The following is a 14,810-nucleotide window of genomic DNA, read 5'->3' as shown; positions in this document are numbered from 1 at the left end:
CGGGGATTCCTCTGTCAGGAGTTTCTCCTGGGAATCCTCCAAGGAAGACACTCCTGGAGTTTCTGGGAATTTCCTGGAAAAAATCCCAGAGAACTCTTGAAGAAACTCCTGGAGGATCTTCCAGGGAACTCCTGGAGGATTTCCCGGGGAACTCTCTGGGAATTTCTGAAGCAACTCCTGGACTAACAACTGAGAAACTCCCAGGGAACTTCAAAAGGAATTCTTGAAGGAATTTCCGGTGAACTTTTGAAGAAACTCCTGAAGATTTCCTGGAGATATTTCCGAGAAACATATGAAGAAACTCATGGAGGATCTTCCTGAGAACTCCAGAAATAATTGCTGAGGAATCCCCGGGAAACTTCTTGAGGATCTCCCAGAGAACTCCTGGAGGATCTCTCGGGAAACTCCTGGGGATCTTCTGAAGGACCTCTTGGGGAACTCCCAGAAAAGAATTATTCCGGAAAACTACTCCATGCTCTACTATTTCATTTTTTTTTTGTAATTATCGGGAAAGGGCCTTTTTTGCTGGAATTCCTTTTATGAGTTTGGCAGGCTTATCTCCAGGTATACCGCCAGCAACTGCTTTGAGGATTCTTTCAGGATTTATTAAAACATTCCTGGAATGTTTACCGAAGGAAGATTCTCGTAGGATTTCTAGGGACGGTTTTAGCAAGAATTCCTCTAAAGATGCCTCTTAGTATATATGGGGGTGGAAGCTCAGGTAAAATATTATCTCCTGGGCGCCCATTAAAAACACCACCCCCGGCGAAGACTGGCGCTCGAGCCTAGCTATTTAGCACTGTAATTGGAGGAAATGCCAATGCAGAACCCGTAGCTTCCGGGAAGGTAAGCCCAGCTCCCTGGGTTAGTGGGTTGGTGTCAGGCCCTGCGAGCCAGCCGTAAAAAAGACTAGCACCGGAAAATCAACAAGAGAAGAATGCGAACCGATACCAATGGCGACGACCACAGCGACGAAAAGGGACTTGCGATTGGAAGCTCGGTACGTGGAACTGCAGATCTCTCAACTTCATCGGGAGCACCCGCATACTCGCCGATATACTGAAGGACCGCGGGTTCGGAATCGTAGCGCTGCAGGAGGTGTGTTGGACAGGATCTATGGTGCGAACGTTTAGAGGTAATCATACCATCTACCAGAGTTGCGGCAACACACGTGAGCTGGGAACAGCTTTTATAGTGATGGGCGACATGCAAAGGCGCGTGATCGGTTGGTGGCCGATCGACGAAAGAATGTGCAGGTTGAGGATCAAGGGCCGATTCTTCAACATTAGCATAATAAACGTGCACAGCCCACACTCCGGAAGCACTGATGATGACAAGGACGCATTTTACGCGCAGCTCGAACGCGAGTACGATCGCTGCCCAAACCACGACGTCAAGATCATCATAGGGGATCTAAACGCTCAGGTAGGCCAGGAGGAGGAATTCAGACCGACGATTGGAAAGTTCAGCGCCCACCAGCTGACGAACGAAAATGGCCTACGCCTCATCGATTTCGCCGCCTCCAAGAACATGGCCATTCGTAGCACCTTCTTCCAGCACAGCCTCCCATATCGTTACACCTGGAGATCACCACAACAAACGGAATCGCAAATCGACCACGTTCTGATTGATGGACGGCACTTCTCCGACATTATCGACGTCAGGACCTATCGTGGCGCTAATATCGACTCTGATCACTACCTGGTGATGGTTAAACTGCGCCCAAAACTCTCCGTTATTAACAACGTACATTACCGGCGGCCGCCCCGGTACGATCTAGAGCGACTGAAGCAACCAGATGTCGCCACCGCATACGCGCAGAATCTCGAGGCAGCGTTGCCGGACGAGGGTGTGCTCGATGTGGCCCCTCTAGAGGACTGCTGGAGTACAGTCAAAGCAGCCATCAACAACGCAGTCGAGAGTAGGGGTCGCAGTACCGACCACTTTTGGTGAGTACCGGTATTTCGGTACTGGGGCTTACAGTACCGGTAGTACCGGTAAAATACCGGTACTGGGAAAATTTTCCCTAAAATGAAAAGTAATCTAATTGCACACAAAATCTTCTATTTACCAGGCATTTGTGAATTCCAGTTTTCAGGAATGTCATAAAAGCTAATCAGAAAATACTAAATTGCACAAAAAATATAGACCTAGATAAAGAGATAGAAACAAGTTGTATGAAACTGTTTTTTGAGCTATTGTTCAGGTAACCACTAAGCATTTGAATAAGCTGTGTATCAGCCCGTATTACGCATTTAAACTGCTTGCTGCCCTACATAAGCAGTTCGAATGCATAGCTGCCTTGAGTTAGCATAAGCTGTGCTGCTCAAAAGCTTTCGGCTGTTAATTAGCATTTCAACTGCTTGAAGTGGTTTCACTTGGGGAGCATACAGAATGCTTTTCAACTGCTCTTTAAATGCTAGGAGCAAAAAGGTTGGGAGATATGTTACGCATTTGGCAACACATTTTGTCTCTCTCTTACAGAGCCTATGCTTCTGTTTACAAATTTGTGTATCTTTTTTGTTTCTTCATTTTCCCCTACTCATCCAAAAGCACCGTAGAAAACATTACTGCAGGTGGATTGGATTGGGAACTTGTCCATCAAAAAATCACCAATTATTTATCATTTCGTCGGAAAATATGTGCCGAATAGGTGAATGCTTTGGTGGATCATAGGATTGTTTGAAAGAGGGAAGAAGCAATCTTATTCCACAAATATTTAAAAGAAGGGATCGTAATGCTCTACCACAATGAAATATCTCAATGAAAACAAGTTTTGGATGTTGAATCTGAAGCTGTTTTCGAATCATTCTTTATATTGTGGAGCCTCGTAGCCGTGCGGTTAGGGTCACCAAGCTTCTAATCGCACCATGCTGAGGGGTGAGGGTTCGATTCCCGCTCCGGGCGATGAAACTTTTCGTGAGAATAGTTTCTTCTCCGTATCCACTGGTGCATGCTCCGTGTGTCCCTTGTCTAGTGTTAAGTTTCATTCAGTCTGTGCAGCCTTTGGCTGAAGACGGTGTCCGCGTCTTTTTTTTTATATTGGCGATTAAATCAACGCACGCCACCGGGACAGCTTTAGCATCGTGGATCAGGAGCAACAGAATCCGAAGCAGATATGATTAATCACTCTCCGGATCGTAAGTTCAAACTTACATCACTACAAAAATCATCAAAAAAGTACCACCTAGCACTGGCTGGAATATGGAAGGACGATGAAGCGGGGAAGCAGGCTGAGAGAACGAGAACCAGAAGTCAATCTATTTTTGTTTTTTTTTGCTCGACGAGGCGTTACGCTCCTTTGACATTTCGTCATGACGTTCCTGAAGGGATAGCACTAAGATAGCCCGTTATTTTGCCAAAACCTGCTGTGAGGTAGCACTATAGGTGCATATACGGCTAATTAGCATTAAACGCCTTGTTGTAAAGGCTACTATAATGCTGAAGGAATGCTATTTTAAATGCTTACTGGTTACTTGGGTGTTTAGCTTCTGTGCAGTTTCAGAGGCAGGATCTTGGTCAGTCTAAAATGAAACAGGAACAACCTTACATGTACCAAAATCAGATCTATTGGATAGCTGCAACTTGAAGAGAGAAAACATTAACTGATTTTTCCTAGATGATGCTATCAACGGTTTCTTAAAACACAAAGATTAACAAGAAACCCAAATCTAACAAGTTTTGTTCTAAGCTACTATTTCCAAAATTCAACGTTCATTGAAGCAATCATTGCTATGATATCCTGGATTTGCAGAAAGGTTGCATATACCTATGAAATGTTTGTTTGTCAAAGTGCTTGGTTTTAAGTGTTTTGTTTTTTTTTCCATTACATATTGGCTATTACTAATGCCCGAATTCCAGCACTTCGGGTGATATTTTGCAGTACCGAAAGTACCGGTACCAAGGTTCAGTCAGTACCGGTATTTCGGTACCAAAAATTGGTCGGTAATACCGGTATTTTCGGTACCGGTACTACCGGTACTACATCCCTAGTCGAGAGCACTATCGGGTACGTAGAACGGAGTCGACGAAACGATTGGTTCGACGAGGAGTGTAGAGCGGTTCTGGAGGAGAAGGATGCAGCGCGGGCGGTAATGCTGCAGCATGGAACCCGACAGAATGTGGAGCGATACAGACAGAAGCGGAAGCAGCAGACCCGTCTCTTCCGGGAGAAAAAGCGCCGCCTGGAAGAAGCGGAGTGCGAGGAAATGGAACTGCTGTGCCGTTCACAGGAAACACGTAAGTTCTATCAGAAGCTCAACGCATCCCGCAAAGGCTACGTGCCGCAAGCCGAAATCTGCAGGGATAAGGACGGGAGCCTCCTGACGGACAAACGTGAGGTGATCGAAAGGTGGAAGCAGCACTTCGACAAGCACCTGAATGGCGAAGAGAATGTAGGCACGGAGGACCAAGGCAGCGGAGGAAATGACTATGTTGGTGCAGCAGAGGACGGGAACGAACCAACTCCCACGCTGAGGGAAGTTAAGGATGCCATCCACCAGCTCAAAAACAACAAAGCGGCTGGTAAGGACGGTATCGCAGCAGAACTCATCAAGATGGGCCCGGAAAAGTTGGCCACCTGTCTGCACCAGTTAGTAGTCAAGATCTGGGAAACTGAACAGCTACCGGAGGAGTGGAAGGAAGGGATAATCTGTCCCATCCACAAGAAAGGCGACAAGTTAATGTGTGAGAACTTTCGAGCGATCACCGTTTTGAATGCCGCCTACAAAGTGCTATCCCAGATCATCTTCCGTCGTCTTTCACCTAAAGTAAATGAGTTCGTGGGAAGTTACCAAGCCGGTTTCATCGACGGCCGGTCGACAACGGACCAGATCTTCACCGTACGGCAAATCCTCCAGAAATGCCGTGAATACCAGGTCCCAACGCATCACCTGTTCATCGACTTCAAAGCGGCATACGACAGTATCGACCGCACAGAGCTATGGAAAATTATGGACGAGAACAGCTTTCCCGGGAAGCTGACTAGACTGATAAGAGCAACGATGGACGGTGTGCAGAACAGCGTAAGGATTTTGGGTGAACTATCCAGTTCATTCGAATCTCGACGGGGACTACGACAAGGTGATGGACTCTCCTGCCTACTATTCAACATCGCCCTGGAAGGTGTTATGCGACGAGCCGGGCTCAACAGCCGGGGTACGATCTTCACGAAATCCAGCCAATTTGTCTGTTTTGCGGATGACATGGATATTATTGCTAGAACATTTGGAACGGTGGCAGAACAGTACACCCGCCTGAAACGTGAAGCAGCAAAGGTCGGACTGGTGGTGAATGCGGCTAAGACAAAGTACATGCTGGTAGGTGGGACTGAGCGAGACAGGACAAGCCTTGGCAGCAATGTTACGATAGACGGGGATACTTTCGAGGTGGTAGAAGAATTCGTCTACCTCGGTTCCTTGCTAACGGCGGACAATAACGTGAGCCGTGAAATACGAAGGCGCATCATCAGTGGAAGTCGTGTCTACTATGGGCTCCAGAAGAAACTGCGGTCAAAAAAGATTCACCCCCGCACCAAATGTACCATGTACAAGACGTTAATAAGACCGGTGGTTCTCTACGGACACGAGACATGGACGATGCTCGAGGAGGACCTGCAAGCACTCGGAGTTTTCGAGCAACGGGTGCTAAGAACGATCTTTGGCGGCGTGCAGGAGAACGGTGTGTGGCGGAGAAGGATGAACCACGAGCTCGCTGCACTTTACGGCGAACCCAGCATCCAGAAGGTGGCCAAAGCTGGAAGGACACGGTGGGCAGGGCATGTTGCAAGAATGCCGGACAACAACCCTGCAAAGTTGGTGTTTGCTAACCATCCGGTTGGTACAAGAAGGCGTGGAGCGCAGAGAGCACCATGGGCGGACCAGGTGGAGCGTGATCTGGCGAGTGTTGGGCGTGACCGAGGTTGGAGAGCTGCAGCTGCAAATCGAGTATTATGGCGGCAAATTGTTGATTCAGTATTATCATGAATTTGATGTTAACTAAATAAATGAATGAATGCCTCTTAGTATCCCTTCAGAATGCATCCTTGTCCATGCATATTTTTTTTTAAATCCTCCAGCGAATCTTTCAGAAATTTTGTTTGGACTTTTTCAGAAGTTTCTCAAGAAATTTCTGAAAAGATTCATCTTGAAACTGGTCCACGGGTTTCCTCAGAAATTTCTTCCGATATTCCTCCTGGGATTGCTTAAGGAATTCTATAGGAAATTTCTTCAAGGATTGCTACATAAGTTCATACTTGAATCCCTTCATATAATTTTTCAAAAATTTTTGAAAGAATTCGTCCAGAAATGTTGGCAGAAATTTTTCTAGGATTTTTCTTTGGGATATCTCTGACAATTCCTCTGATTTTTTTCAAGAAATTCTTCTAGTAATTTCTCCAGGGTTTTCTCCAGGAACTCCTCCAAATGTTTCTTCAAAAGGAGAAATTCCAGGAGCAATTGTTTTACAATGATTTTTCCAGAAATTTCTCAAGGGCAGTGTTTCTCAAACTATGGGTCGCGACCCACTGGTGGGTTGCGGGCTAATTTTTAGTGGGTTGCTTGGACGAAATTTTAATAAATGTCTTTACTAACTTATGTCAAACGATATTGTTCGTTATTTTCTAATTTACAAATACTCTTTTGAAGAATCGACAGAGTTATTTTTAGAAATTAGGTTTCTTCTTCTTTTAATTCAAAATTTTGTATTTCAAGTCTCAATCTGGATTATATAGAATATTGAAACTACTGTATGCGTTCTGATTTCAATTCTGAACCTATAAGTTTTCATCCAAAAGGATTAAGATTCTGATAAAATTTAAGATTTTACTTGTGTTCTAGAAAAAGAGCCAAAGTTGATGCTTGCCGTTTGCAGTTTCAGTTAGATTTGCGTGTCAAATTCAGCAGGTAGAATTTCAGAAAAATTACCAAATTTCATCAAGAAACCATCGAACGTTTGGTAATCTCCACCGAATTATTTGTTTATTTTTTTTTTTCCAAACTTCGGTAAAGCTTATTTTCGGTAAAATTATGTTCAATTTAAATTATCTGAACTGTTACAGAAATCAGAATAGCTGAAAATTGATTTCAAGTTCTTTGTAAAAAAATCTATGTTTTCTTAATTTCCTAAATGTATGATAGAATACTTAAAATCTGTAGTGTTGCATGGGATCACAATGATTAAATTTGTATAAGAAACATGCTAACTTATCTCAAATTTTAAACACAAAGAGTCTACTGAAACTGATCGCCTTAGCGCCTTAACCTTATTTTGACTTCTCCGAAAAACGAAAAAAAAAAACACTGAATAAAAAACAAAACCTATAAATTTATAAGATTGAGTATTATGTAACGTAATTTTATCAAAACCTGTGGAGTGGAAGCAAAAAAAAATAGTTTGATTCAAAAAGTCGGTCCAAATTTTCTAAAACTGACGTATCTTATGAAAAAAAAACATGCCGGTGGTTCGTCAAACAATATAAGAATCCAAAGTTGGTCGCAAGCTGAAATAGTTTGAGCACCCCTGCTCTTGGGTTTTCTTTTAGAAGTTTAGAATTTTTTCCAGAAAATTTTTCAAAAATTATTGCGACATTTTCAAGAGGGTTTCGACTGGATGTTTGATCGATCTTTTGGGTGGCTTTCTCAGTCTTTAAGTCGAGAACGAAATGTTTCCTACTCTCCCGACGTTTCGGCCGAAGGGTTTTGGCCTTTCTCAAGGGTCGTAGTGTCTATCGTCTCGACACTACGACCCTTGAGAAAGGCCAAAACCCTTCGGCCGAAACGTCGGGAGAGTAGGAAACATTTCGTTCTCGACTTAAAGACTGAGAAAGCCACCCAAAAGATCGATTATTGCGATAATTTCTCCAGAGGTGTGTGAAGAATTAGCTCTGACTTAAAATTCATGAGTATAATGAAATTAAAAAAAAATCCAGAGGTGCCTTCACCATTTAGTATTGCTTTTTCTCGGGCAGTTATTTGTAAATTCCTCTAGCAATTTCTCAAGAGATTATTTAGCAAATTCTTCCAAAGGTTTATCCAGTAGTTCCTTCAGGTATTCTTCCAGGCATTGCTTTGGATGTATTCAGGCCTTCCATCACGGATTCTTTCAGATTTTTTTTCCAAAAATTCTTGCAAAAATGTATGCAGAAATTACTCCAGATTCTATTCCTCAGTATTTTTCAAGCAATTTTTCAAGAAATTTTTTATATTAATACCTGCACATGGTTCTCCAGGTATTATTACTTCAAAGATTCCTTCAATTTATTTTCCTTCATTTTTTAAATTTCTTCAGTGGTACCCTAGACTTGCGGTGCGAACAGAATTCTCCCATTTTTTTTTGATTCTGCGGACTTTCCTTCAGAAATTTCTACAGGTACTAGTTTACGAATTTTGTGTGCAAAACCCTGAAGAAATTGTACAAGCATTTTTGTTCCGATAATTCCTTAAGAGGTATCTCCATGAGTTCTTCCAAGGATTTCTTCAGAAAATTCTCCAAGGTAATTTATTGTGGGAATTCAAGAATTTCACCAATACGTTTGCCTGTAATATGTGCAGATTTTTTTTAGGAGATTCCTTCAGAAATTTCTCTACGGATTTTTTCAGGAATCCCTACAGAATTTTCTAATGCATTTTCCTTGGAATTTCTTGTAGAGTTACTTCAGAAGTCTCTCATGATTTTTTTTTCTGAGAATTAAGGCAACATCTTAAGGTGTTTCTTCAGCTATTCTCCTACGTTTTATCCTAGGCATTCATCCAGGAATTGCTCCAGAGGTAACTCCTGGAATTCCTACAGAAAATTTTCGAGAACCATTGAAAAAGTATTTCCAGGAATTTTCTAAGGAATTTATTGAGACAATCCTCCAGGGATTTCTCAGAAATTCCTTCGAGCATTCCTTAAGAATACTTCAGTAACTTTTGTGCAATTTCTGGAATTTGTGGAACTTCTGTAAAATCTCTGATGGAATATCTGAACAAATTCTGCAGGGGTCTCTAAAGACACCCCACACATATAAAGATAATTTTGATGAAACTACAGGAGCTATTTAAAAAAAATCCTTTTGTGAATCCTTTTAGAAATTTCTCAAAGAGTTTTTGGAGATATCCTGGAAAGAATATCCGAAGAAATCGCTGTCGAATTTTAAAAGCAATTTTTAGAAGAATTCCCGAAAAACTCCATGCCAGAACTTTTGAAGAAATCCCTTGCTGAAATTCCTGAAGAAATCCCTGAAGAAGTCTTTGGAGTTGAAAATATCTCATCAAAGGAATTTCAGAAGTAGAATCCCTGTGGAGGTCTTAAGATGTACTTTTGAATGAATAGGTATAGCTTTGTCAACTTATGCTCCGACAATTCGTTCACTTTATATTTAGCCGTGGGCTGGATAGGCTGATTTTCGGAAACGATTTGGCTCGCAGAAATCAGTTGTAGTCTGTGAGGCGCCACTTTCATACTTGAAAAGTGATGTGAAGTTATGTGTAAGCGGCATGTCCTAAACGTCGGATGAAAGCATAAGAATCCGTTTTTGATTGCAACAGACTGTAAGCCATTACCCCGAATGGACTCCCTGGAGAATCTTTTCGGGGTACCCTTGGTGTAATTTCTAGAAAAATATATTGAAGAATTTATAGGTTAATTTCTGAAGAAATCCTATAATAAAATTCTTAGGTTTTCTGAAAGTATTCCTGGAGAAATCTGAGGACAAATTTTCTGTAGGAATACCTGGAAGAACGCATAGATAAGTGTCTGCATAGATCCCTAGAAAAAAACTCTTACTAAATGAATTTCCATAGAAATTCTTTAAAAAAATGTTTGTTTATTTAAAAAAAAAAAAAACCGTGGTGAAATATTAGATTTATTCTTTGAGGAAATGCCGGTTATATTTCTGGGGAAATACATCGAGCAATATCTGGTAAAACTCTCGAAATACAGAAAGTAATAATGTAAGAATATCTAAAAGAATTTTGGCAGATTTTCTGGATGAATTCCTGAAGAAACTCCTGGACACATTCACGCAGGAATTTTTAATCGATTCCCTAGAGCAATTGTTACGGATATGAATATTGGTTGCAATAATAAGACAAAATAATTGTTTTATTTTCACTAAATGTAACATTCGTGAGTTCTTTGTGTTATACGTTTTAATTTGACTTGTAAATATTCGCATAATTTTAATACACATTTATAGGGTTCTTTCAGAATAGAGGCCCATAAAGTGCAATCCTATTTTGATTGCCAACATTCAGGCCATTTCGGGCCGCGATTAAGTACTAGAGACGTAAACCTTTCCCTGGCACAGACTTCAAGTCATAGAACTCTAGTGATGAAACCCGAAATAGGATGCCCGATTAGGATAAGTTTTCCTAGACAAAACCAAGCTATGAACACAGCAACAAATGCTGTGAACTAAAAGGCATACCGCCAAATAAAATACAATTCCAGGATGCCTGATGGACCCAAACCAATAAATGAAACCTCGTCATCCTGTGATCGGAAAGTGTTATCCATCTGGATAACAGGGCACATTTATGTTATATGTTGTGCTGTGTCCATTTGTGACGTTTCTTGTTTGTGCATTTATAAGGTTCTATGTGTTCGTGATATGTTAATCCTTTGTAGTAATTAATTTCTTTTATTTTTGTAACACAATTCCTGGAGGCTTCTCCGGCGAGCTCCCCTAAGAAATACCTGAAGAATTTCTGAAGAATTTCTGGAAAATTTTCCGAAGATACCACTGGGAGAATTTATGTGAGAATCTTTTATAGAATTTCTAAAGGAATCCCTGTAGAGAATTCCGATGATTTTTGTAAACGAATCCCTAGAAGAATTCCTGATAGATTTGAAGATCAAATTTCAGGAGCTGTTTTTGAAGGAATCTATGTATCAATGTTGGAAGAAATCCACAGAAGGTTTCCTTGGTCTTGAAATCCTTGGACTATTTTATGAAGAAATCTCATTAGGATTTTTTAAAAGAATCTCCAGAGAAGTTTTCAAAAGAATCGCTGACGTAATTCCTGAAGGTATCTTTGTAAGAAATTCTGAAGGAGTCCGTGAAAGATTTTTTTTTCAGAAATTTTTGAAGGAGCCGCTGATTTTTTTTAAAGAATCACTGAAAACATTTCTAAAGGAATTCGTGGATCAGGATGATTTTCTTGAAGCATTCTCGTACGGATTCCTGAAAAAAAACCTATGGAGGAATTTTTAAGGAAACTTCTCTAGAGAAATTTTTGGAGGATCTTCTAACAAAAATTCCGAAGGAAATTCTACGGGAAATTCTCCATGGAAGCTGTTCTGAAGAACTTTTAAACGAAATCAGTGAAACTTTTGAAAAAGAAATTCCTGGATGAAGTCCCACTATCAGTTTTTTTTTGCATGGGTGATGGCACAAAAAAAAAAGAAAACACAAAATGGTAAATTACTTTTTCTACATATACCTATGAGACCACAAAAAAAATGACACTTGATTTTGATCCGTCAAGCGTTACACAAATCACTCTAATGGGCTCCGCCAGAAAACCTTCTTCGATCATAATCTGTCATAACTCGTTTCTTTTCACCAAATCGTACGCCGTATTGAAATCAATAAACAGTTGATGGGTCTGCACGCGTCTAAAGAACAGAACACTACCTCAATTTAAAAAAAAAACAACTAGACCTGCCTCTGTATCTACTGGCAACCATCTTCTCACGAGACTGATTGCCTTAGCCGGAAAACCATGTTTACCATTTACTGCAGTCCATTTCTCTTCGTTCTATCCTTATTCCACCAGGTCTGGGTTAACATTTGAGTAGTACGTCTTTCCATTTTGCTGTGTATTCAAGCATTTGTATTGTTTAACTACTGTATCAATTTAGTACACCTAATTACCGATACTGTATTTACACATTTAACATATTCCAGACGTAAACTTACACATGAATAATACCAAAGTAATTTTCATCATTTAATATACCGCAGATTGTAACCGCACTATTTTTCTCTTTTCTTTCTTTTCAGTGTGGAACTTTGAAAGTTCCCGACTCCTACAACGCACGGATCATGGATGGCTATCACGTACAGACTCAGGACGGCAGCAGCAACAACAAAACCACCTACTCTTATCACCATCATCAGCAACAACAGCAGCAGTCCCAGCAGCAGCATCACCATCACCAACACCACCACCACCAGCAGCAGCAAAAGTACAATCACAATAATCACTTGCACCAACACCACCACAACTCCAATGGCAACGGCTACACGTCAGTGAACTACGCCTCTTCAGACGCAGGATTCGTATCGCCTCCGCCTTCGCCGCGGTCCAACAGCTCGCTGGCTTCCTGTTCGTCTTCATCGTACTCGTCAGCTTCCTCGTCTTCGGCCGTTTCTTCGGCAGCGTCCACATCGTCCGGACTCTCATCAGCCGGATCCGAGAATGGATCGTCGTACGAAAATCTGGACAATTCGGCGCAACGGCTTGCGGTCCTATCATTCGAGCAGGTCAACAAGCTTAACGAGGTCATGAACGAACCCGTAGCCATCCACGGCCGTGGAAATTTTCCGACCCTGGAGGTCAAACTGACAGATCTGGTCAATATCGTGCGGGAGAAACTGGAGGCCGACATTGGATCCGGAGGAGCCGGAATGATTGTGAAGGATATCCGCCTGAACGGAGGCGCCGCTAGTCACGTGCTGGCTTCGGAAGCACAGCCATACAATGATCTGGACTTGATCTTCGCTGTGGAGTTTAGCTCAAACCGACACTTTGACCGTGTCAAGTCAGCCGTTTTGTCATCGCTGTTGGACCTGTTACCGGAGGGTGTGGTCAGGCGGAGGATAACGCAGTGTTCGCTCAAGGAAGCCTACGTCGGCAAAATGGTGAAGGTGAACAACAACAACGATGGTGATCGCTGGAGTCTGATCTCGCTGGGCAACTCGCCAGGGCACAAGAACGTCGAGCTGAAGTTTGTCGATACGATGCGTCGACAGTTCGAGTTTAGCGTCGATTCGTTCCAGATTGTGCTGGACTCGCTGCTGCTGTTCTACGACTGTACTGAGAAGCCCATGATCACGGAGAATTTCTATCCGACCGTCGTTGGAGAGTCGGTGTACGGCGATTTCCAGGAAGCTCTATACCACTTGCAGAAGAAGCTGATATCGACGAGGCAACCGGAGGAAATCCGGGGAGGAGGACTGCTCAAGTATTGTAACTTGCTGGTGAGAAACTATATTCCAGTTGATCCACAGAAGATCAAGTCGCTGGAGCGTTACATGTGCTCACGGTTCTTTATCGACTTTCCGGACATTGATCAGCAGAAGATCAAGCTGGAGAGCTATCTGAGGAACCACTTTTGGGGTGAGGTGGAAGAACAGCTACAGTACCAGTACCTGATGCATTTATATGATGTTGTCGAACAGAGCACAGTCTGTCTAATGGGTCACGAGCGCCGCCAGACGCTGATGTTGATCGAATCGTTGGCCATGCAGGTATACTACCGTGACCACCCTCAAAATCCACAGGCAACCATCATTACAACCACAAGTACAGTACCGCAGCACACCACAATGTCGCTGCAGCCACTCCAGACTCAACTCTCACAGCTGAGCTTACAGCCCCAACAACTCTCACCAGTTCATCAGACTGTCATCCACCACCAGCATGCGCAGGGTGTGCCACAGACGCAAGCCCTACAGCTCCAGCATCCGCAGGCCATCATTCAACAGCAGTCTCCTCAGCCTGGACAAGCTCAAGCTCAGCAGCAGACCATCTCGCTTGCTCCACAACCAGCCGGTCTACTCTACGCCAACGGAATCTACTACGCTCCAGTCATCCCGACGACGCTCTGCACGTGCAACGCCACGTGGCTAACGACGTGATCGAGACCTGCGGAGTCATCCGATATCAGCATCAACAGTAGCAGCAGCAGCAACATCAACTGTACTAATCCGGTGACACCACTGCTAGTGGGATCAATCATCAGTGTCACCACTACACCGATCGTGGCCACGTTCGAAGCGCAGACGCACGCTCCGTCTTCGTCCATCTACTGCACCAGTACTAGTGGCAGCAGCAGCACCATCAACGGCAACAACCACAACGTTTACAATGCAGACAACAGCAGCAACAACAATCGTTACTTTACTAATATTTTAGTGTCGGATAGATGATTACTAGAACAGTAAGCATGATACACACACACAAAGACGTTTTCCTCTCCAAAACATGTAACAACCACACGACAACAGAAAATTTGCGTCCGTTCAAGAAACTGCTGTACACTGAAACAAAACAACTTCTGTATTCCGAAAGAGACAAAATCTACATTAAATCGCATTTCCCCCGGAACGCTGCGTCGAACAGTCAGTGCAACCAAACAGTGGCGTCAGTGGCACATTTGTAAATTCAGATTAAGAAAGAAGCAATATGTAATCGAAATTTTACTCAAACCACCTTCCCCCCACTCTATTTTCCCAGTGAACTCTTGAATGTTAAACTTACACCAAATTTTGTGAGAGGCACACAGCGTCGAGCGAAGCCGAGACAACCAAAACGATGATGAAACTATGTACAAATCACGTAGAATCGAATGAAAGAAGAGATTTTCACAAACTAATCACCAACGTAAAATCCGTAAACAGCGTAATCTTACTCGTATTTCTATTCTTCTGTAAGATGTACGTGTTGATGTTTGTAAGTGTATGAGAAGTCAGATCGCAGCGAAGAAAAAGAAAACAAGCTAATCGATTCAAAAGAAATTTATGCAAAAAAAGAAGAGTGTTGATCCTTGTAGCGCCGTGGAAAACCATCGGCAATTAAAATACAAAACATAACCAAGCAATT

At 42.5% G+C, this 14,810-nt stretch overlaps 1 protein-coding gene across 1 annotated transcript in view; it reads left to right on the top strand.

Annotated features, from left to right (window-relative positions):
* Window positions 1-14,224, top strand: part of LOC109417793 (terminal nucleotidyltransferase 5C) — a gene marked incomplete at its 5' end in the record, with an annotated part of 301,534 nt that extends 287,310 nt beyond the window's left edge. Inside the window, 1 exon segment of the mRNA XM_019691956.3 lies at window positions 11,987-14,224. Coding sequence (XP_019547501.2) covers window positions 11,987-13,846 — 1,860 coding nt within the window. The 3' untranslated portion in view covers window positions 13,847-14,224.
* Window positions 14,225-14,810: the final 586 nt, after the last annotated feature.

The sequence above is a fragment of the Aedes albopictus genome, chromosome 2, assembly GCF_035046485.1.
Source record: "Aedes albopictus strain Foshan chromosome 2, AalbF5, whole genome shotgun sequence".
NCBI classification, from domain to species: domain Eukaryota; kingdom Metazoa; phylum Arthropoda; class Insecta; order Diptera; family Culicidae; genus Aedes; species Aedes albopictus.
This window is presented reverse-complemented; position numbering and strand designations above follow the sequence as displayed.